Source organism: Perca fluviatilis, chromosome 12 (genome assembly GCF_010015445.1).
Source record: "Perca fluviatilis chromosome 12, GENO_Pfluv_1.0, whole genome shotgun sequence".
In the NCBI taxonomy this organism is placed as follows: domain Eukaryota; kingdom Metazoa; phylum Chordata; class Actinopteri; order Perciformes; family Percidae; genus Perca; species Perca fluviatilis.
The window spans coordinates 16,007,980-16,032,433 of NC_053123.1; the positions used below are offsets into that span (position 1 = coordinate 16,007,980).

Sequence of the window (24,454 nt, forward strand, 5' to 3'; positions counted from 1 at the left end):
AGCTTTGAGTTGATCTATCTCCTTATTGAATACATAAAACCAGTGGTGGAAGAAGTACAAGTAAAAGTTGATAAGTATTAGCATTAAAATATACTTAAGTACCAAAATTAAAAGCACTCATTATGCAAATTGTCCCATCACAGAATAATATTTATATCAATAGATTAAAATGATTGGTGCATTAACGTGTGAGCATCACTGTAATGTTGCAGCTGGTAAAGGTGGGGCTAATTTTAACACCTCGATTCACTGCTTGGTAGTATATTTTATTTTGCATCAATAATCTGAATCTGCAAACTAACTAGTGATTAAACATGTGAGATAAATGTAGTAAAGTATAAGTATAAAGTAGCATTAAATTGAATAAGTACTAGTGCCTCAAAATAGTGCTTACTTAAATACACGTATTTAGTTACTTTACACCACTGCATGATTTGTTTTAAGAGATTTGAAAATAAGGAAGTAACCATAGAGATATACTTGCCTGTTTTACCATTTGACAAGGTGGCTTTTGAATCCCATGGTATTTTAACTAGATATATGCTTAGAGAGTTGCAAGCAATGGCACATCTTTATGAGTAGGCTCATTACTGAGGCTCATGCTTGTGTACATCATTAACCTTGGGTGGCTCAGACACAGTCATTACGCAGCCAAACAAGCTGCACCCCAGAGCTAGCGCTGCCCTTCTCACTTCACAAGGCATGACACCGCTGGGGCCCCACACTTCTGCCTCAGCTCACGAGGGAGTGCTTCTCCACTCAGCATACTCCTCAAACCCTCCACTTCTCCCTGTTTCTCACCCTTTAATTCAATGTCATCATCACTGCATGAATCAGCTTAAATCTTCCTCCTCTTCTCTTTTCTCCCTCATACATTTTTGTCTTTGGGCTTACTTTTGTCCCCCTCTGTTTTTCATGCAGGGTCCTGTCTGGGCTCAATGGAGCTTAAGTAGAACGGTTGCGTGGTGTAATAGCAGATCCAGAAAACTGCAGCAGATAATGACAGGGAGTAATAGGGGGCTCTTACTCAGCTTTTTGCAGCCTGGGGCACACTCTGCTCCACACCTGTCTGTGCTGCCGTAATATGGAGCTTTCCTTGGTTGCCTTGGCTGCACAACGAGTCTTCTGAACCTATAAGACAGGGGTTAAGAACAAACACTGGAACTAGAATAAGCACTGAAAAAACATTTAGCCGTGTTTTCTTTTAAATACACTTTAGCGTTTATTTCCTCCTACGAATAATTAACTTAATCTGGACAAACCTGGATCTGGATTGCTTTCATGCATCAATTATCTGGACCATTTTATAACATCGGAAAAGCATAAGAATCATGATGTTGGTGAAACATAAAATAGGTGATCCTATTTGTATCCTATAATCAAGAATAAGTTCCATTCCTCTCTGCACATCAGGGATGTTATTATACAGGCTTTAGCATTTATTAGCATTATTATGTCTGTGAGAGGCTCATGAACTTAGGTAATTCAACAGTATCACTGCCAAAGCATGAAAGCAAAATAAACAGCAGCAAATTAAAAAATAATCAAGTAGAAACATGTGTGACACGCATGAGGCATGTTGTTAGGAGAAAAGAGGGAGGTGGAAGTCTTAATCTACTCTCATTTGTTTTTCCTTTTTCATCATGAAAGAACAAGGCCCTCCCTTCAGAGCGCTCTCTGTGCAGCAATTCATTGTCTTCTATCAGTGTTTTTATACACAGGCCACTGGCTCAGATAATTGTTCTCACATAACTAATATGTATATTATAATTAATATTTCATATAGGAAATCAAAAATGTTGTTAGGGTGGTGATTTGTGACTGTCGATCTGTGTGTCAAGTTGCTGCTGCTGTTGTTGCAAAAGAAAATCTGAAACTTGTGCTGCTCTGAATGAAAAAGGCCAAATTGAGGTCATTCCATGCCTTCTCGAGGCCAGGTGATTTTAATTTGCATTGGCTGTCTAATAAGCTTAGATGGACTACAAAAACTGTGCCCGGATCTAAACAGACATCAGCTGATTTCTAGTCTCTAAAAAACAAATCCATTAATATCCACCCTTATCGATCTCATATTTTCTATTAAACCACAGAGTGTCAAGTCAGACTCCCATTCACATTTTAACAAAAAAAAAAAAGGGTTCAGCATTCTAGTGGGCATTACATTTTTTTTAAATAATTTGTATCAAACTAGGGCTGCAACTAACGATTATTTTCATTGTCGATCTGTTGATTTTTTTCTCGATTAATCAATTAGTTGTTTGGTCTCTAAAATGTCAGAAAATGGTGAAAACTGTGGATCAGTGTTTCCCAAAAGCCCAAGATGACGTCCTCAAATGTCTTGTTTTGTCCACAACTCAAAGATATTCAGTTTACTGTCACAGAGGAGAGAAGAAACTAGAAAATATTCACATTTAAGAAGCTGGAAACAAAGAATTTTTACTTTTGTCTTAAAAAATTACTCAAACCGACTTATCGATTATCAAAATAATTGGCGGTTAATTTAAGAGTTGACAACTAATCGATTAATCTTTGCAGCTCTATATCAAACTAACTAATTAATTTCATTATTTATACAAGTGCTTTTCCTATTGTGACATGTCAAAATGCATTCCATGGAAAAGGCCCATTGTATCTCCTATGAAAAGGTGGAATTAAGAGAATGGACGGGAATTGCTGTTTTTATGTATTTGTACAGTGCTGCTGTAAAAAAAAATCTTATCAAGAGGCAACATTTTTATGTTTTAGTAACTACTAATGCTGTTGGTCCCTTCCAGCAGAGCAAAAAATGATCCCATGCTTGAGGCGACTCATGGTCATATATTTATCCTCTGTCACATCACCAACGGGAGATGCTCAGAAAGCCTGCCTTTCAGCAGGGCGAACGAATGTGAACGTAGCTGGTCTTATCTAGGTTATGCAGAGCGCTGGGTTGGAAGGAGCCACCGGCAACCGTAATACTAAAAGGCTTCTGCTGCCACAGTTTACCAATTAAAATACCGCAGGTCTAACAGCCTTATCTCCATTGCCCCTAGCATTAACTTTTTGCTCTTCTCAGAGTCGGACGACTATGAACTTTAAACCGTTTTATATAAACCCTGGGCAGCCAAATGAATATTCATGAAACTGGCAATGCTACTGTATATGGCAGTGACATTACTGCTTTGTTTCATGTTGTTGGACAAACTGTAAAGGTTATGCAATGCCTGTTTTCATGTGGAAGGAAATCCCTTTACAGTATGTGGTGTGTAAGAGAAAGGAAAGAAAAGTAAACAAACAGAAATAAATAACACTATTTACCATTATTGGAGACAGGCTGTAAGTGCTGTAACTGACTCCTTGCTTGCGCAAGTAAAAATGAACTTTGAGAACAACTCCAGTAATTATGTCTATTCCTTGATAAATAATTATCATAACAGCTGTTTTATCACCTCACATTAAAATCATGTTATTGTCAGTTCAAATTCTTTCTGTGGTGGGTAATGAGGATTGTTTGCTCTCTGGAAAAAACATTTTCTATCATTGTGTTGTTTCAAATTCGTCTTCATTTGTAGTTAAATCACCATGTTATTAAATGTAACAGGAATGGATTTTATAATAACATTGCTGTTTTAAGCCCAGGCACAATATTGATAACAACTGAACTTTACCTTTAATCCAATTAGATCAGACTCCAGGCGTTTGGCATCAACAATGGCTTGTAGTCTTTTGTATTCTGCCGGTTTGTACTTTGAGCTGCCAAGACCATTTTTCATCCGCACCGTCAGTTTTTCTGCATGGATGAAAGCAAATAATATGGTTGAATTAGGATCATTGGAGTTGTTGATTGGAGTTGAAAATCTCGTCACTTTTAATGTTTGAAGTAAAGTCCTTATGCTAACTTCAGCAAAGCAAGAAATAGGAGGTAAAAGGAACAGCACCAGTTGAGCGCTACCCGCCTACCCTTATGCAGGATTGTAGGGATTACCCCTACAATCCTGCATAAGGGTAGGGGGGTAGCAGAGATCAAGACAGTTTTTTTGAGTAGTTCAGCTGTGACTCAAAGGTGGTAGGTGAACAAAAGCAATGCTGCCTCTGACAAAAGCATCAAAGACTTGACAGTACCTGGAGAATTCAACATGGGGACTTGAGGTCAAATCTGTTCAACAGATGAATGGCCAACTATGTCACAAGTCAGCAACGTTTCAGACCCGGTTTCTGCTGACTTACCCACATCTTCTGCTCTGTAGTTTGTAATGAATGTATGCAGAGCCCTTCCACTCATCACTGCTGAGCTCAATTTGTATGCACTACAGTGCCTGCAAAAAAAAAAAAGACATCAATCATTAAATGTGAAAAATACAGAGGTTGTGCAAAACATTTCGATAAAAAGAATACATTTCACCTGCACAGGTGCCTGACTTCACTGGGGTCATTGAAATGATTAACAGGAGACTACAAGCCAAAAGCAATAAAGCCCATCAAAAACTTGCTCGAAAATCAGTTGGACTCTCACAAGTTTTAGTGTTTTAGAGGGGATAAATGGTGCACCTGGGGTGATCAGATATGCCGCTGGAACATCTCTATGTCTCTGTTTTGGATTAAGCTTTGAAAATTCTGGCCACACAGTCACTGTGTCAGTTAAAATGTACTGTGTAAAGAGTTGGTGTGAAGTATGCAGGGGTGGATTTAATCTATGAGTGAAATGAAATGCTCTTTTCTGGATCCACTAAAGACTTGCTATTTTTTGCTCAGATCTCCAGCAGACATAAAGGTCTATTTTTTTTTTAAATACATGGCTATAGTTTATTATTTTCCATAATTAAAACCAAATGACAAGCTAAGGTAAGAATGCATGACATAATAGCAGCCAATCATTAGCCATTGATTCTGTCAAGATAAGTGTCCATGCTTGAAAGGGACATGTAGCACTAGGACAAATGCCGCAAATTCCTTGGTTCCAGCTTTTCAAAAGTCAAACAACTCAACTCAATTCAATCAACAGAAATGGTGATAGTCATTTTCAGTTTCTCAATTAAGAAGAAATTATCTATAATCATAGTTAGTTGCAGCTCTACTATGGCTAGTTCAACAAAAATGCTGGGGCACACAAACTTTTACACCCACTTACAAAAAGGTAGAGCTGGAGAGGTGTCACGGAGGACCAGTTGTTTCATTATCTTATCTGTAAGGTCTAGCTAGCTACACTCTACAGAGAAGTCGAAGTCAGGCAAATGGAAATATGACAAACATTGTGAACAGAAACACTGTGAAGTGTTACGGAACCTCGTAAAATAACTAAATCCAACACACACGAATAGTATCAAGTCTCCGCTATGAGAGTAAAACGAACATTTAACCCACTGAACCCTAGCTTACCTTGTGCTATCCCTCTCTGTACAGTGTATAGATTGACAAAAAATTGTAACCAAGGAAACTATCATCTCTACTGTCATTGGTTAATTCAACACTGCGAACCTCTTATGGAACGCCCCCTGCTCCCATTGCGACCAATCAGGAGTGCGCACTGCTTTCCCACATTCCCACTGACGTCATGCACGCTCGCATTGCCTTGGACTGCTGGTGGAAGTAGGGAGCAGCGGAAGGGTCGATCGTCTTCTTCTTACCGACTATGGAGGCGCGTTTCACTCTTCCACATGCATGGGACTAAACTACGGGAGTTTAACGATCAAGTTTCATGTTCCAATGTAGATCCGTGCAGGCAGCGGAACAACAGTTCTCCCAAGGTATGGCTTTTTCCGCTCTTTCACTAACTGCAGAATAATTGGGGGAAAACGTAGGGAAATAATTTCAATCATCTGTGCGCAAGGCAGGAGGTCATGGACTGCTAACGTTACTTGAACTCAAAAAGTCTTGAATTAACTGTCTAAAGAAAGTGTTAGCTTTTGTTGTATGTGGCACAAGACAAACTTCTTTAGGCTTATTCACAGCGGGAGAGAATCTAATACTACGCTAATCTTGATCTTGTGACCGAGTCATCGCCAACAACGCACACCTTTGATGTACCTCGCTGCCCTCGGCGTTAGTTTTCCCGTACAAAAGAAAATGCTCACTTTTCTGTTGTATTGCCCATGAAAGCGGGTTGTTAAGTGGTGAAGGAAACTGCAGGTGAGCTTAGAGTGTGGGAATCTCTGGAATGCGAGGTCGGTGAGGGGCGGAGATTCCGACTCTCTGCTCCCACAAGATAAGCTTACCTTTACGTTCACTCGCTACATTCAAACTACGCCATATTTAATTACCCTAATCTGCATTTTAAGCAGGGGCGTTTCTTTTAACGTGTACCGAGACAGTGCGGTCTTAATGCTTTGCATTGTGCAAGAATACCCTACCTTTTAGGACAAGATGGACTCACCTTTATTGCCCCGGAAGCTCAATAAAGAAATAGTCATTCTTTTAGCCTGGTGAATTAGCTAGGTAGTCTTTTAACTCCCTCAGGATTTATACCCTTAGAAGAGAAGAGGCACATATATTACCATCCATGTCCCACTTTGGCTTAAAAAGTAGGTCTGATATTAAATGCCCAATAGTATACATCCCTCACATACAACCTAAAGTCCTTTGCTAAGTCTTCAACTCATATTCTATTAACCCAGTACTTGTCTGGTCACTATAATATCTGTGTCAGAAATGTTATTGCAAGGGGAATAGATCATTTGCCTTTTTTATCATGTTTGTCTGACTAAACCTGAAAACAAACTCTCAAGTATTGATGAAGCAGTTATTAATTTTGTTATGATGGCTGTTCAAGAAAGGTCAAGTCTCATACCCCTATATTAGGTCTTTCACATGAAAGATGCTGGGAGCAGTGCTTCCAGTCTCCCCTGTTGCCATGCAGGTGTGGAAAGGTTTATCTGCATTTCACTGCCATAGTGCAAGTTGGAAGTGCAAATGGCAAATGAGATCATATGTGGACTTTCTCTCACACTCAGTCAATTTCACACACACACATGATGCACACATACACAGCGCAGAGGAATCGCTAGGTTGCTCCCCTCGTGATTCACATTACCACACAAGACACACACTGCTCCACAGCTGACAGCCATTGAGAGTGGTTTACTGTGGAATTGAAATAACAGCGGGGCGTTGGTTTGAGGAGTCCAATTCTCCTTCTGTTCTTTTAGTAGTTTGTGCGTGTACTCTAAGCAGTGTCACTGTGTTTGGCACAAGCTAGGAGAGGTTTTAGCAGCATTCAGCCAACCTGTTGTCCGTTTCATTTGTCATACTCCAAGTTGTTTATCACTCTCGCTGTACAAGATATTGATGTATGTGAAACTTTCTGTATTTTGTTATGTGGGTACTAGTAGATGTAAGAAAAAATATTTTTTTGCACAAAGAACAACATTGTGCCCCAGTAGACAAAAACACAACCGTTGCAAAAGGCCTTTTGTGTGTTGGTGTGATTGTTTGAACCAGTCTTCACGGTGAGTTCTTTTTAATCGGAACTGACAACAGTTTAGCAGGCCTCTCCTCCTTGTACTTTTTTCACCCCCTAATGCTGTTCCGACATCAAGGCTTAAGCGCTCACCCCTGTTAGCCTACACGGTTTTTTTATTTTACCTGCTACAGTCAAAAAGTATTTCTACTGTTCATTTTTCTGTTACACTAGAAATCGTTTACTGGATAATTTGAGAGTTTCCATAATTATTCAGATTTGTTCAAAAGTGGATTTGTGTTTTAGTAGTGTTGTTTTTTTTGTGTGTGGGGGGGAGGGTCTCAGCTACTATTGTGTGGTTCCAAAGTGGGATGATAATACTAGTTAGTAGTAGCAAGTTTTCTTCAAATCCCACCCTACATACTGCAACTTCTTTCCATCCCACATTTGCATGGTGTGGTCTAAAAGAGTTTTTTTCTACTGCCTCCCTTGAGAACAAACCACATGCAGTAGAGTAGGGAATTTCCATTCCGAAAAATCTGTCTGTTCTATCAATCGGGAGACTTAAAACAGAGAGCATACCAATTATTACTATGAAACATGTTTTCAATATCTATAATATATTGTGAAGATTAAACACCATATTAATGGATTCCAAGTTTACTTTTTAATCATGAATTTGCAGCAAAGCACACTCTTAAATTAGTGGTGGTTATCATATGTAAAAATCAAACTAATTAGATAGATAGAAAAATATATATAGAGAGAGATACTTTATTTAGAGAATTTCACATATCACAGCAGCAGTACATGTCTGAAAAAACACTGAACTAAGAATAGTGCAGCGAATTAATCAAATATCAACATCAAAACAATCAAATTTACTAGTACTAATATAAGAGTTAACAGTAAACAAAAAAGTATGCCCTTTAAAAGTGCATGAATACATTGTGCAGATTGGATGTGCATTGGGTGTGCAAAATGGAGGCTATTATAAATTGCAAAAAAATATATTGCGCTTGCCAAAGTTGCAGAGAGAGTTGCCTGGCAATGGCTTGTGTGGATAAGCCTTGACATGTGCGGCTGCTGGCTGATTGTTGATCTAACTAGATATGTAGATAGATTCCTGAAAGAGCCCCAGATTTAATGCTTTGGTTGGATCCCGGACAGCTAAAGATAATACAGAACACAAAGCATGTCAGCGCTTCTAGAGATTAGGTGCACAATAGATTTTTGTCCAGTAAAATAGCCCTCCATAGGCCCGACATGCTGAGTCTGAAAGGCTGCCTCTCGCCAGTGTCTGCTATGTGGACGGTAGCAGCAAAGGGACAGAGCTTTTCCACTGTTGTTGCTCCACATGCGGTCTTACTACTAGAGTCTTCCTGCAAGCTCATTGCTCAAACAATCCCATCTATGTGGCTACAGAATTGCTTCAACAGGGCACATAATACCTTGATAAATATTTCAAACTGCTACTCACATTATCACCACAGCTGAAGCGTCTCTTTACTGATGGTAAAAGGAGGAGTGGTACAGGAGACCATCGCAGTGGCGTGCAGGACATAATAAATGAGCACACCTGAAAACACTACCGTAGCATGTACAGCAGGGATCCTCAACTTGCTATGCCCGGGGGCCACTTTTGCAAAATGACAGGAGGCCAAGTGCCAGTTAATAAACAAACATTAATCATATTTATCGGTCACTTTTATTAATAAACAAGCTCTATTTTGATGCTTTTTATGCACTCCACACCTTAATTAAAAAAAAAATCCCAGTGTGAATCAATTTATTTTCATTGTGACTTTCGGTCAATTGACTAATTGCTTAATTGATGTATTGTTTCAGCGCAAGCCACAAACCTAAATGTAGCCTGCATGTGTGCTTCTTGGTTTAGACTTTTTTTAAACTCAAATAGCTTGTTTGTTGGATCAGGTATCATCCCAGAGTGGTATGTGAGTGCACTTGGTGGCTGGATTTAGTCTGAAGATAAAGGCATCTCCCCAATGTCAGGTTACACTCTAGTGACCACGAGGTTTACGCCTGTCCACAGACTACAACTAGAAACAGACAATCTGCAGGACTAGTCTGACTCACCTGCTTCCATAAAACTCTGCTAGGAAGCATTAGCTTTACTTCTTAAATGTCAAGGCATTTAAAAGTCTGCTACAATGTAATATTAACTCCTGAGAAGAGGAGTTGTTGACATTGGAAAGGCACATGACATTTAAAATGGCATTTTATAGATCCTAAGCTTTGCATTTGGTTGTGGAGTTGTGAGGCAGGTGTGGGCGGGGCTGTGTGATATCAAAGCTTGTCAAAGTAACGATATGATAAAATCAAAGCTGAAAAACCTGTAGCCTTAAGGCAATGGTGCTCAGATTGATACAACTTCAACGAACAAGACACTGCTCTTTAAGTTTTCTTCACTCTCTAGAAAAAAAGCTTAGTTAGCAGATCTACCCTAAGAAGCATAGAAATATCCTAGAATAACCAGCACTGTCTAATGTCTAATGTGTTAGAGAAACTATGACTTCAATTCTACCAGCTTGCAAATCCATCCAACCTGTTAAAGGGCTTACTCTTTCCGACCAAGTAGTTAAAGGAACGTAGTTATAGGAACAGTCCACTTCTAAACAGTACTACTAACTACTCTCCCCCAAAACCGGTTTGCCATTTGCATTCACACTGGCCAAGTGGCCATAGGAACTAACCTTTTGTTATTATATTCACAGCCATCTAACCACCACATGCGGGAAAGGGAAAAGGGAAAAGACCCTGCCCTGAAGTAGGAGCTCAAAGAGTTACAGGAACTGTGGCCAGAGGAACTTAATAATCCACAAATTGGTCCAGTCGGAACACAAGAAAAAAGGGTTCTAGGAGCGTTATGTTCTAGGAACTGCAAAAATCCCTCTGGTCGGAAAGCAGCTTGTCTCAGGAAGAACTGTTTTCCTGGCATCCAAAGTGCTCTCTCCTCTGCATGCACCAGTAACCCTGAACAATGCCAAAGCCCACCTATTGTGGGGTGGACATTTAGGCTACTCCCAGGTGCTCACACATCATTTAAGATTTCCTGCTGCAGTCTAAATGAACCCAGAAACGCTGAAAAAACATCACTTACACATAGTAAAAGAGGTGCACATATTTTGTGGCTTCTGGGATAAGAAATAGCATATTGTTATGTCATTCATTGAATATATGATAAGATTTGAAGGAGTATCTCTGTTATATGATGAACGTGATGGAACCCACACTTGTAGTCCATTGCATCCTAAGGATATAAATTCTAGACAATATCTTTTTTTTTTTTTTTAAACGTACCTGTGTACGTGTACCTCTGCACAACTGCAAACTAATACACATCCTCCATCAATCATTACAGAGTACAACTAAAGGTACATTTATTTTACCAACGTGGGGTGTGATTTATTTTTTCAATTAATTCCCCTTCGATAGATTATTCATGTGTTGCCATCTGACAGAAACCCTACATTCCCTTCTGTACCCAGTGACATTGCAGTTAGAGATATTCACCTTTTTGTCTGTGTAAGACTCCCAGGATTTTTGTTTTTGACAATCAGTTTTAAAAGTTTGGCTATCCAATACAGTGTATACTCACCTGAACTAGGTCTTTGTTTTAAAAGGCCAACTGGTGCTGGTTGGCTGACCTGACATTTACTTTAGTAACTACATTCCTTCAGTCCTTCTGCATCATGGTTCAATGCATGTCAGTGTCCTGATGGTTAGGTACAGGAATTGATTTTTACACATTTCACTTATTTCAGTTATTTTAGTTATTTGGGGGTTCAGTTGTTTTATCCTGGTATGTTTTGATCTTGAAGGTATTATTCTTTTCCCTTTCAATTTGAATGCAGGTTATTTTATTGTTAAAAATCCTGTGATAAGTGTGGATTACTTTCTTCTTTAACACAAAGTAACAGTCATTTTGCCCAACTTTACTCAAGCACTCTGTTAAATGGAGTAGGCAATAGTCACTGAAATGTTCAACCTAAGTCTTAGCTCGATGTTAGTTCTGTTATCAGCTATGGTTGGCATTAACTTTAATAACTGGTACAGTAGCATGTTAGCTTTTGATTGTGCACTGGAAATAATAGTTTGCAATGCCCCTAAAAGTTGCAGTTGTTTTTTTTTTTTTCTCACATACTATATAACCACCCACCACAGGTTAATTGAAAAAGCAATCAGTGGACAGAACAAATCTATTCTTCCATTATTTATTTACAATTTTCTTTTATTTTGGCTTCATTTTCAGATGAAGGCAAATGTTATTGTTAAATTGATGTTAGTTGACTTTTTTAATCTATTTTATTGTCATCTTTTAATTCTTGTTTTTCTTTTTATGTAGCTAGTTTTTGAATCTAGTTTTTATTTCACTCTGTTTTACTACAATCACTCTTATTATAGCTCTTAAATCTATTTTATTGCCTTTTCATTTTTATTGTCTCACGTGCATTGCTTTCTAATTGTTAAATTCTTTTGGTATTTTTTATGGTTTTAGGGTCTAAACTTTTTGTCTTATGTGCTTGTCAGTCATCTGTGAAGCACTTTAAACTGCACAAGATGCTATATGATTGATTGATTGATTGATTGATTGATTGATTGAGGCTTTATAGGCCTTGAAACTGTGCATATTAGCCCCATAACATGTTGACGACGCATTGAGCAGGCAGGTACGTGGTTAGGCCTCTGCATGGTCAGGCCTCTGTTTATCCATCTCATTCTCTAAGTTGGTTTCATAATACTTCACAGGAACGGAGTTCCTTTCTTGTTTTGTTTTTTCCAAGTTCACAAGTCAGTGTCATTGCAGAGTTTCAATTTAATCTCTCAATCTCAATATTCTATTCTTGTTCTGTGGAAGAGCCTGTTCAATACTCCGATCAATGTTTTAGCAAAGCTTTAAGACTCAAGCGTATTTGTACAGATGTAGAGCATGAAGCTTGTCAACTAGAATGAAAAGAGGAATAGTTGTCAATATAAAACCTAATATATATAAGCCTAAAGCAGAAAACCTATCATGATTTCCACTGAGCATAAGAATCTTGCCTAGATTGTCATGTTTGGTTCCCAAAGTTCATTTTAGATTGTCAATCTGTTGATGTCAATCACTTTTTATATATTGTTTTTGCGCAAGTAGAGCAGCCAAAGCGATTGCTGCTTTGGCTTTTTACTCATACTGCAGGCAGCGCTCTGACAGTGACGATAGAGGGCTTGTTAGGTTGGTGGTGTCTTAAAGCAACTTGTTAAGACAGGGGTCTAATTGGGATTCAATATGTATTGTTGTCATTGTGATTGAATTTCTGATGACCAGTTAATTGATACTTTTAATGATGATCAATATCATATATTTAGGGTAGTGCGTTTATTTGTTCTTTCAGTAAGTCTTCAGAGTTTTATGTATAATGTATTTTTTTGGGCTTTTCTGACTTTAAAAAAAAAAATTTGACAGGACAGGTAGGTGAGAGAGGGGAATGACATGCAGGAAATTGTCACAGGTCGGATTCGAACCCTGGACCTCTGCTTCGAGGCATAAACCTCTCAGTATATGTGCGCCTGCTCTACCACGGAGCCAACCCGGCCACGTATAAGCTCATGGTTGTCGGAGAAATCACAACACACCTTACAGGGATGACTATTGACAGATGTTCTCCTTTCTATCAGTGTTTACCTTGTAATGGTATATCAATATATAACCAAATGTTGGATGTAGAATTTACAAAGAGCTAGTCCTGTGGCCTTAATTTCAACCTTTTAGATCTGAAATCCCAAATGAGCCTCTAGTTTAAAGACAAGCCTGGGCAGAATCTCTGTATCATCCCCCATGTTGGTTTTCCCCTTTGGTCTATTATTGTGATGCAGGTATGGGGATACTCTGTCACTAAGGAATCCTTAAGATTCAGCCACACTTTAACATGCTGAAATACAGTTGTGTAGCTGAAATATGTCCACTAATGTCTGGAGTCATATATAAGCCATATGAAAAACATCTGATAAAAACCTGGATCACTATTTTAGTGGGTGAAAGACATAGTTGAGGACCCTGCCAACTCGAGACAACAACTAGACGTGAACAAAACATGAAATGGATAGGTAGTCATATATAGCCTATTAATAATCTTTTTTTTTTTCACAGTCACACATGAAGTGGTTCATTAATATGTCAGAGCGAGATCTGAGGTGTACGTATGACATGAAATGTAAAAGCCATCATTCTACAAAATTGCCCTTTTTATGAAGAAGCAGTCAGCTAAGCAAAATTTATACAATTCATAGCTTTGTGATTGATCATGCTGTAATCAGTCTAAATAGAAGGTGCTGAGTCAGCTCCGTTAGACACCTTACATTGTGAGAGCCAGGACACTACCAATAGCACAGCATGTGTAATGCTAATTTTCCTTTTCCTTTCGTTTGGATGATCTTGGTATTTCTGTGATACATAAAATCTTAACACGATCATTTGATGACCATCTGATATGCTCAGCAGTGGGAAAATGTTTGACACAGCAAATGGAGTGCATAGGGTTGCTAAAACCGCAGCATTGATTAAACACATTTTTAGCTGAACTGTTAAATGAGGTTGAATAATAAACGTCCCCCATGATCAAATTCTTTTCTGCAACTTTGTCAATTAGCTTAGTGCATAAAATCTCCTGTTACATTTGTCTTGTGCCACATCCGCTACACAAGGAATGAGCTTATTGCATTGACTTCTCTAGAGATGTACAGAGCATTGTGCTTGCTGTAATTCCTTCTTGGGAATCATTGTTGCTGTTGTGTTTGCATTGTAATTGTATGCAGAAAGGCATTAGGGTGTTAAACGTATCCGTCTAACAATGTGTGACAGGATGAAGCACGTCTGTCTAGCACAAACTCTGATTCTATTTAAGGGTTTTACATGCAATCAGAATAATTTATGTCCTCTTCTGTCACAACATATTACTGGTGGTGACATGTTGAAAACAGCTGATGGGACTTCAGTCGAGCCACTCTGCTCCCCATTAGTTGAGGTATTGTTATGAGGAAACTTTAGGAAGTTGTTCCCAGAAAGTTTGCCTTGTGTTTTACTGCTGCACTGTGGAAACATGGATTATTTGGTCTGCAGCCATCTTCCCCATGTCCTTGTTGAGTAAACCTATCTCGCAAGATAAAGTGCAGCTCAGGGAGTGTGCATGCAGCTTGTGACATTAGTATTTGTGTATTTGCGTGTTGAATAGATTGTAAAATTACTGTTTCCTGCCGTTACTCAGAGGCAAGCCTTGCCCTGTGGATACACATGTTTAGATAGGCCTCCGGTTATTGCAACATTTGTCGGGGTGAGGTCAAGGTGTGAGGTAGGCATGGGTGCAGCTTCTGTATGATGTTTTTGCATGTCTGCTTTGGAGAGAAAGTGGAGGAGATCCTGCCAGACTGTTGTCTCTCCACTCCATATAGCCTCGTACTTCTCATCGCGTTTAACCCTATATCAACAGAAGGACAGGTATGGGTCTATTTAAAGGAGGCTACATCATTCTGTGTAGCTTATTCAAGGTAATGATTGATAGATTGATTGTGTGTGTGAGACATTTTCTGCTCTGAAAAGGAGACATTTCTTTACTGTTGGGTGTGTCGATATGAGCAAAGCATTTTCAGCTGTTGAGAGCAACAAAAAGTGAAACATCCAGGGATCTAATAATAACTTTTTTTGTGTTTTGTTGCTGGCAAGTCCATTGAGCGCTTACAAAGAATTTGTCATCCTCAAAGAATTTTCCACATGTGGCACCTACTGAGACTGTACTGTCTGAGGTTAAGGTTGATCAGTGGCATGCAGTATGTGCAGTACCATTGGTATATTTGTGTTACCCACATTTTCAAATGAGCTCAGAGCAGTTACTTTGTCAGGGCTTCAGTTGACACTTCCTGACATGTTTAGCCTAATAGTGTGTGCTGTAAGGGATTTCAAATATTGTTTCAGAATTGAGTGACTTGCTGTAAAATCATAATGCTGCTGTTGTGAATGCTGTTTGAGCAGTGTTTTTCTACCTCTGTCTTCATTCTGGGGATTTATTGTAGCTAATAATATATAATTTGGACAGCACTCCTGTTGCTCTTCAAATTACCATTATATATTATTATCCACATTAAGGATCTAGTACCCAGTCTTCAATGAGTTTCAGTGTGAGTTGAGTGTTAGGTCTTATATTTTATCGATTATATTCTATGATTATAATTGTGGCTTGAAAATGTTATTGTTCATTTTAGTGAATTTTGATAATTTATACTGGACCACAAATTTTTGTTTCATCGGAGAAAGTCAATACACTTTGCGAACGAAGCAATTAAGCATTGTGGGTCTTTGGGGATGTTGCATGTTGTAGCTGCTGAGAGATTAGTAATGGGACTGTATTTCTCCCCACAAAGCTTTCACATGCTACATAACGCTGCCATGTCACTGTAGATAAGCTGCCATGGGGCAATCATGTGCCACAGAGGCCTGAGCATGTGGGTTTTCATTTAAAAAATACACCAGATTGTTCCACTGATCAGCTCCTCCTGCACAGGTTGGAGTTGTGTTAATCAGTGAATTAGTCAAATTTGGTGTTTGGATTAATACCTGCACAATGTCAGCCCTCTGTGCATCATGGTTGCCCTCCTCAATCCATCTTAGATATACTGTAAAGCATGCACTTTGTTTGACCACTTCATGTTTATTTCCAGTGCATATGCTGGAAGCAGAGGTTTAATGGAATGCTTGATACACTGTAAAATATTTATTAGCTCAATGTACACAACGTACTGTAGGTACTGTTGTGATTTCACTTCATAGATTGCCATGTTTGGTTCTGTATGTAGAACTCAAAACAAGTTTTAAAGGTGCTCTAAGCGGTGTCACGCATTTTTTAGGCTACAACATTTTTTGTCACATACAGCAAACCTCTCCTCACTATCCGCTAGCTGGCTGTCCCCTGAACACACTGTACAAAAATGTGGTCTCTGTAGACAGCCCAGGCTCCACAAACCAAAACAAACAGTGCCAACCTGCACAACGAACCATAACAAACAGTATTCCAGCCAATAACTGGATTTGGGGGTGGGGGTTGGGGGGTTAGTGCGCGGAAGGGAGGGGGAGGGGACAGTGTGAGGAGGAGGGAGGGGCGAGCTAGCCTCAGTTTTGTTTGACAATACTTCAAACGTCCACAATAAGTGATGTCACCCAACATCACTTAGAGCACCTTTTAAGAAGATGGTAATTAACTGTTATCACATCTTTTGTCACCAAAAAGAGGAGCAGTATATAAGCAGCTCTCAGCTCAGTTTGAGCTGTAGATTTCCCAGGCCCTTTTAGCTCAGCCAGTCAGAGCAATCAGCATATGAACTGCTGCTTCTCAAAGACTCCCTGCAATTGAAATTCAGGCTAGTTTATAATAATGTCTCAGCTCATCTCCATTTGTCTGTGTTGAATGTCTGTGACCTTGTGTCACTCAGCCTCCTGAAGACAGATCTCCCTCCCTGCTGACTGACAGACGGGTAGTATCAATGTGACAGCAGTGTAGCGGCATGAAAAGGTTATATTGTTGCGTCCTTGAGTTCAAAAAGACTTGAAATAAATAAGTTGGTTTTATCCGTTTAAGTGCAGGATATTTGTAAAATTCAGATGCGTGAACACAGTCGAGGAAAGTGTACTCTCCCACTTCAGAGCCCAACCTCTCATCGCACCATCAATCCAAATGCTCTGACCAGAAAAGAAAACAATTCTTCAGTGTTCAGAATGAGAAATCACTGATACACTTAAATATGCAGTCTTGGCTCAAAATATACCCTTGGAGAAATGCGCTTACTGACCTGCTGCATTTAAACACAGTAGTTACAATAATCATGTTATTATGGTGCATGTAAACTTGTTCTCTGGTTTGTTGCTTTAACCTGATTTCTCCCAGTAACCTGGTTTCCCGTGTGCATGTAAACGTAGCCTGTGTGACGGCCAATGTTATATTTGCTGCTGCAGTGCTCCTTGGGGAAGGTGACACAAGGCACAGGTGGCTTTCAGAAGGATCAGAGAACTGATAAATTCTTGCCTGTATATGAAATTGATGCAACAAGGCAGTATTTGAATCTGGGACAGTAGATCTGTCTTAAGCAACCCTTCAGAAACATGCTTTTTTATTAAGATTTGATATTTTAACAGAATTGGTCAGATTTTGAAACATGTTGCACTATATCTTCCATTTCCTTCATTGAACCATAAACTGCATTAAATCTGGAAGACGGAGAATCACAGGAAGAGGGATTGTGTAAGAAGCTCTGAGGAGTGGCTGGATTCTGAGTTCAGTAGATCAGATCACATGATCTGACGAGTCAGGGTGGAGTCAGGCTAAGACTTTTCTTGGCAGACATGGATGCATTGAGGATTACGATACTTTAAAGGGGAGATGTGGATTTGACTAGAAAGACTGTCTGTCTGGTTAAAGAGATTCTTATTATTGCATGTTGAATAGTTGGATAAATCTGTCACTGAAAGATATATTGTTTAAAATAATCAGCTGTGTTTTGTCATTAGCTAGCTATGCTCAAAGATGTTGTCATGAAGACTTTTTTTTTTCTGCTTAGTCAAGGGAAATAATAATGCTAATAATGAGACAGTGGTTTCACCTCCTTGTTTAGACCAGAATGAGGTTCTCCTTACTCTGTGGGAACTACGCAATACTGTCCTTAGGCATTAACCTAATGACATCCTTAAAACATTTGGCAAATTTGGCTTTGAACCTTGTTCTCAGTCTTGTGCTGGCTCTTCAAACTGTCTAATGGCTTGACATACCAGTGTTTATAACCACGTAGCAGTTCCCCAAGGTTATTTCCCCCCTCAGCATTTGGAGGGAAACACAAAGAGAAATGTTGAAGAACCAGTCACTCGTGTGCTGCAGCGGCATCGTTGTCTTCACCCCCATCTCAGAGCTGCTGAGAACCCTGAGCTAAGCAGAGTGAAATCATTGTGGACCAGATATAATGGTGAATTTCAGAGGTAGGCTCGGATACATTTGCTTAACGGTGCCTTTTAAAAGGAGTTTTTTTCCTTTTTTGTATGTTTTTTTTTTTTGTGGTTCTATTTCCTACAGTCTGCTTAATGTGCACTTTCCTACAGTCAAGTTTAGACTGCTGAGAAATATTCATTAGGACCGATTATATTCACAGATTTTGGTCAGGTGAAGGGTTACAGAAAGGTTAAGCGTGTTAAGGCCTATATTATACTTAATCTCCGGTGATTTACATGACAATTACAGTGACCAGTTTTCATAGCTGCACACCTCTTTTTTGTTGTTAGTCTCTTTGAGAAGATACTGAAAGAGAAAGCAGAAATGATTTTTGTCCACCTCGACCGGGTTGGCAACTTCTGTAGCTTAAAATGTGCACTCAGTCAGTCCTGTCTGTGTTGTTCTCTGTGTTTGTGCAGAAGTCAGAGAGGAGGAGTTCTGTGAAATTCAAACAGCTTTTTTCCCCGTTTCCTGTCGCTGCGTTTTTCTGGGAATCAAGAGCCATGTCCTTGATTCAAAGGCTGCGGGTGGGAGGGAGTCAGGGCGGTGTGTTGCAACACTATGAATGAGCAGGATAGGTATTTGGAAGACTGACAGGGGAACACATGGAATATCCTGTGTGGACTAACATACTTAGGACTAGTAAAACTGTATCTGTCATTTAACACCAGGGCTGGCATATGCCCCGGTTCAGCTCAGACACCTTGAAATGCTCACGCTGCCTTGGTGACAGACTCCCAGAATACCTCAGGGTCACATTTCGCCCTAATGTCTGGGGGACCTCCCACGTACTTAAGCCCCAATGCCTCATCCCTGGCCAAAAACTTTTATGTTCTCACTGTAAACAACCCAGCCAGCTCACACAAACTGGCTGTCAGCCTGCGCTAAATGTGTGTGTGTGTGTGTGTGTGTGTGTGTGTGTGTGTGTGTGTGTGTGTGTGTGTGTGTGTGTGTGTGTGTGTGTGTGTGTGTGTGTGTGTGTGTGTGTGTGTGTGTGTGTGTGTGTGTGTGTGTGTGTGTGTGTGTGTGTGTGTGTGTGTGTGTGTGTGTGTGTGTGTGTGTGTGTGTGTGTGTGTGTGTGTGTGTGTGTTCATGTGCTTACATGAAAGCAAATTACCCTTTAACCCTTTGAATTGATGTCGGCACAAAATTGACTCAATCAGTAAAGCTGTATATTAATTCTTCCAGTCACCCTGAGGCTGCCATTATGGACTAGGATTACTATTTAATAATAATAATGGAGGGAGAGTTCAGTTCTTTGCAGCAGGGCTATTTTGTTAATTACCATATGGTTATTTCATGGTGGTTTCAGCAGTTAATATTCCTCTACACATTAGCGTCATATAAAGACTGCGTCTCACCACAACATGTATCACCTTGGCTGTATTCTGTGTGGTTTAGTAAAATACATATATAGACAAATATATACTGTATGTGTAGAAACCAAGGGGTGGAATTTGTCTTTATGTTTGTATCTTGGAGATGACAGTGGCAGTGGATCTCTAAGACTGTAAAAGTGATAGTAAAATCCCTGTTTCCCTAAAGTCACATACCTCCTGTGTTATCAGACCTCTTGCTTTTGTCTACTGCTGCAGCTCTGAGGTATGAGGCAGCCATTGCAGCCTTTAGCTGCCCTGTCTGGCTCAACAGTCTCCTTCTAGTAAATATGGATCCACCTTGAGCAGTGTTCCCTTGACACTCTTCCTGTCAACAGATATAATGAGACCATAACTATTCGTTCTCATTTTAATCCCAGACAAGAGGCCAGAGAGAGCGAAGGAGACAGGAACACCTTATGTCTTCCGTCGGGCTGCTGACTTGTTTTTTGTTTCTATTTTTTTTCCAAAGGCCTGGCCTCGCTCATCTTTTTAAACCTCTCCACTGCATCTTACACACAAACATGCATAACAGGCTGGGACGATATGCGATTCTAGAAGTATTGCGATTCAATAGTATTGAGTACTGCGATTTATTTGTATTTTTTTTTTTTCTTCTTTTTTTTGTTCTATAACAAAAACTTCTCTTCTAGAGACAATACATTTATCATGAGACATTTCTAAAAACGAATTGTTTTCTAAGAAGAATGCACATCACATGTCAGCCAGTCAGTCAGTCTGACATTTATTTTATTTGTAATGAAGATTTCTGCATTTTCTGCTTTCAGTCTGTTCTGCTGGAATGGATATGATAGTCGCCGTCAGCAGTACCGTATGAACAGAAAATATCTAGGTGAATCATTGGTAAAAAATAAATTAAATAAAAAAATATAAATTCTAGGGAAAGGAATTGATTGTTGAAAATCGCTGCAAAAAAAATCAAATGCATAATAGTATTCACCTGTGTGCACACTAGAGGATGGATAACTGAGCCTGTCGGGACCCGGCGGGTACCGGGCAGGGCCAGGCCGGGTTCGGACAGATATTTAGAAATGATGTTCGGGTTCAGGTCGGGCTTGGTCACATCAGCGCGATAGGGCATTGAACATTTTAAATTTAAAACAGCTTATTAACGTGCGCTTGTTGCCCCGTGTGTGCTGATGCGCTCATCTGTTGACATTTCCGAATGCCCTACAGTTAATAAAAGCGGGCTTTCCACACAAACAAACATACATGTGTCATTAGTATGAGGGAAATATATCTTAAATGCCTGTCAGGCTCGCGGGCTGGGCTCGGACAGGAAAATGCGGCCCGATCACAAATTGCTACACAAGGTTTTCATCAACAAATTCAAGCAGTCAAGTCAGATATATGAACTCCCCTTTTTGGCATCTGCTCTGGAAAAAAAGACACTTTCTGAATGTAGTGGAGTCTAAACACAGCAGACAACAGACAAAAGGCAAAAACAAAAAAGCAGCCACCGGAAAAACAACTTCAGTAGGCCATAATTGATTATGGTCTGTCACTCCATTGATGCAGAATCGTCGAAATCCGTACGCAGTGCATCGATGCGATGATTCATTTCAACACCCTTAGCGCGCACATGCTTGGTATTTAAGGGCCGCTTTTGCATTGCTTGGATTTTAATTTACATTGTTTTGTGGCTTTACTAGAGTCGCTGGCCGTCCTTCTGTTTGTGTTGTATTTTTTTTTTTATGTGACTGTATTACATACACAGATCATCATTTAACTTGTGTGGTGTCTCAAGGCCATATGGCATTGATTTGCACTGTCACAGACGTGAAACATTGACAGTCTTTTTCTCTTTGGGCCATATGGCATATGTGGGTGTGTGTTTGTGTGTATTGCTGGTGGTGGCGTGTAACCATTGATAGTCACTTCTCAGCATCACTCGCTTGTGTGTATCAGGGAGTGGTTAACTCAAGTGTGTATTTATGAGTGGAGTGTGTTTGCACACGCATTCACACAGTCTGGTATGTGTGGACAAGATTGTGTTGTTTTCAGAAGAGCGCCTGTGGTGACCAGATTGTTTTTGTGTGTGTGTGTGTGTGTGTGTGTGTGTGTGTGTGTGTGTGTGTGTGTGTGTGTGTGTGTGTGTGTGTGTGTGTGTGTGTGTGTGTGTGTGTGTGTGTGTGTGTGTGTGTGTGTGTGTGTGTGTGTGTGTGTGTGTGTGTGTGTGTGTGTGTGTCCACACAGGAAGAATGCCAGCTCCTGAGCAGAGCCCAGTGACGGAGGAGGGGCTTCTGCTGACCATCCGCGACAGTTCAACTCGCCGCAACATGGATGCCGACAACACCGCCAACAACATCCTGGCGTCCGTCAAAGAACAGGTAGCGTGTTGCTTCTGTTCATACCGCGTTGATTCATGTTCCATCTGTAATATTACGGCACGGTAAAGCTTTTATGAACCATTTATGTACAGTGACATAGTGAACGCTAAATTGTCTGGTGACTCACACATTGTACTAAGAAGAAATCCACTGGGCGATGTATGTGGACATTTGTTTACTGTGCAGTTGTATCTCACACCCTGTTGTCACTGTAATCATACAACTTACCTCTGTGGCACAGAGTCCAAAGTAGAAAGTTGTCATCTCGCTGCGTGTGGGATGATGGAAAGATTTTTGTTTAAAGCAGAACTGTGGTTGGAGTGGACTTTGTTTGCTTTACTTTGTTTTTATCTTGAGGTGGAATGACTAGGTGCTTTTGGCTGTTTATTGCCTTCAGTCATGGCCTGACTTGCATCAATGGACAACCAGGAAGATCATCTCTAGCTGGGTTTGTGAGCCTTAGCGGGGACATGCCCCCTGACTCACTCCATCTCTGCCTCTCTCTCTGTGATTCATCCACACTGCCTTCTGTTACACACACACACACACACACACACACACACACACACACACACACACACACACACACACACACACACACACACACACACACACACACACACACACACACACACAAATGCACACTCTCCTTTCCTCTCTGGTTTTGCTCCAGCCCTCCATATTGGGAATCCAGCACAGGGCAAACTAGGTTAAAGAGAGTTTGTTAATGATTCATTAATTAATAATTAATTATGTTAATTCCCCTATGTGAAATCTTGCACACCTATTTTTTCAATACCTTATAGTTGAGCTACAGTTTGATAATAAATAGCAGCAAACACATTTAATTCATTTCAAACATCCCACGGATGTCCTATTTAGGCCTGCTGCAAGAAAGTGGGTAGTGTTTACATGAGGAAGGAAGGAAGAAAGGAGGGAGCACCTGTCGATGTCACTTCCTTCCCTAGAGTATTCCTCAGTGGCTCGTCCGGTTAGAGCAGATATCCGTGCAGGCAGGCAGGAAGAGCAAGTAGCCTGCCTGAGCCGTGGCTTTTAGAGTGACTGGCTGAAGAAATGCCTCTGGGGGAATTCTTGCTAAAGAGTCGAGACTGTAAAATGATCGTTCTCCTCAGTATTTAACAGAGTTGAAGAGGCAAATCAGAGGGTGAGTGAGAGTGAAAAGATGGAGGTCAGGCTAGTCAGGAGACTAGGCTCGTGTGAGTGTGTTTTTTCCCCTCTGTGCTTTCGCGTGAGGTTTTCCTGTGATTGTTGAGAGGCAGACCTTCGAGGGATCCCGCTGTCGATGTAAACATGCAAGTCAGCTGTGCTGTAGCTGTGGTCGCGGTTAGGGCTGGGGCTTAGCATGACTGGGTGTTTGGTAAGTTTTTACTCTATGGCTTTACTATCTTTTGTTTTATTTGTCCTTTTTTTCTGCCTTTCCATTGACTGATTTCCCTCCCCTTCACTTGTCTTTTTCACTCCTTGTCTTCCTTCATTTATATTGGTCTCTCTTTCCAAACTTCTTTTTCTGTCACTGCTGTTTTTACAGCTGCACTGGCTTTGCCGAGATGCCCAAACAAGGACAGATTCACCAACATATTGTGATTGCATTCCCCGTGTGTGTATATTTGCTCGGACTTATGTCTTCCCTCTTACCCTTTTTTTGTCTGTAATGCTGCAGTTGCTGGTTATCAGAGTCCTGCCTTTGCTCTGTGCCTCTTAAATAGCGCTGATCCACCATCGGGATGACACATCCTTAATGGTTCATTGCAGACCCCATTTGAGTGTTTAAATGTCATGTTTTTCTCGCTGCACTGCAAAACCTGCTTTGAAGAACCACACATGCCAAGCCTGACTCAATTAGAAAAACCTAAAACTGTATTGTAAATTAAAAATTAACTTTACAAATGTCCCCTCTTCAGTATTTATTATCTTATTACAATTTAATTTAACCTAAGGGGTTCTTTCGAGGATTATCTAAGACCTAGTTTTTTTTTATCTGTTTAATCTTAAGTGTAACTGAGGCAGTGGGAGGCTTTTGTCGATTCAGCAACCACAACGTCCTTGTGTGTCTTGTCACTGTGTTTTACTTAACTATCAATTTACCATTTATTAATGGTGTTTATTATGAAGTGGTAACATTGTTTTTTATTATTCCAAAAATCCAAGATGTCTTCGGTATTTATTGGAATATTTAAAAAACGGGTGGGTGGGTAGTTCCATATGAGAATCCTATAGCAAAATACATTTTGCAGCATATAGATTGTGTAGTTTTATAGTTTTTTTACTGTTATGATATTATATTTTTATTACACTGAAGAGCTCTGGCAG

General features: G+C 40.0%; 2 protein-coding genes across 5 annotated transcripts in view; one reads left to right on the top strand and one right to left on the bottom strand.

The window, feature by feature from the left end:
- The window catches only part of LOC120570319 (coiled-coil domain-containing protein 148-like), a 32,781-nt gene extending 26,606 nt beyond the window's left edge, over window positions 1-6,175 (bottom strand). The window contains exons 1-4 of one of the 4 annotated variants that reach the window (XM_039818607.1): window positions 6,051-6,175; window positions 4,207-4,295; window positions 3,648-3,769; window positions 1,028-1,131 (exon numbers count right to left, since the gene is read on the bottom strand). In XM_039818607.1, the coding sequence (XP_039674541.1) occupies window positions 1,028-1,131; window positions 3,648-3,769; window positions 4,207-4,295; window positions 6,051-6,070 (335 nt within the window). In that variant the 5' untranslated portion in view covers window positions 6,071-6,175. Of the gene's footprint in view, window positions 1-1,027; window positions 1,132-3,647; window positions 3,770-4,206; window positions 4,296-5,107; window positions 5,169-5,355; window positions 5,394-5,454; window positions 5,647-6,050 lie in introns of those variants that run through there. The other 3 variants (XM_039818609.1, XM_039818608.1, XM_039818610.1) reach the window with 3 other exon arrangements.
- The window catches only part of LOC120570318 (plakophilin-4-like), an 82,773-nt gene continuing 63,904 nt past the window's right edge, over window positions 5,586-24,454 (top strand). Inside the window, 2 exon segments of the mRNA XM_039818606.1 lie at window positions 5,586-5,723; window positions 21,990-22,123. Of these exon segments, the coding sequence (XP_039674540.1) occupies window positions 5,675-5,723; window positions 21,990-22,123 (183 nt within the window). The 5' untranslated portion in view covers window positions 5,586-5,674.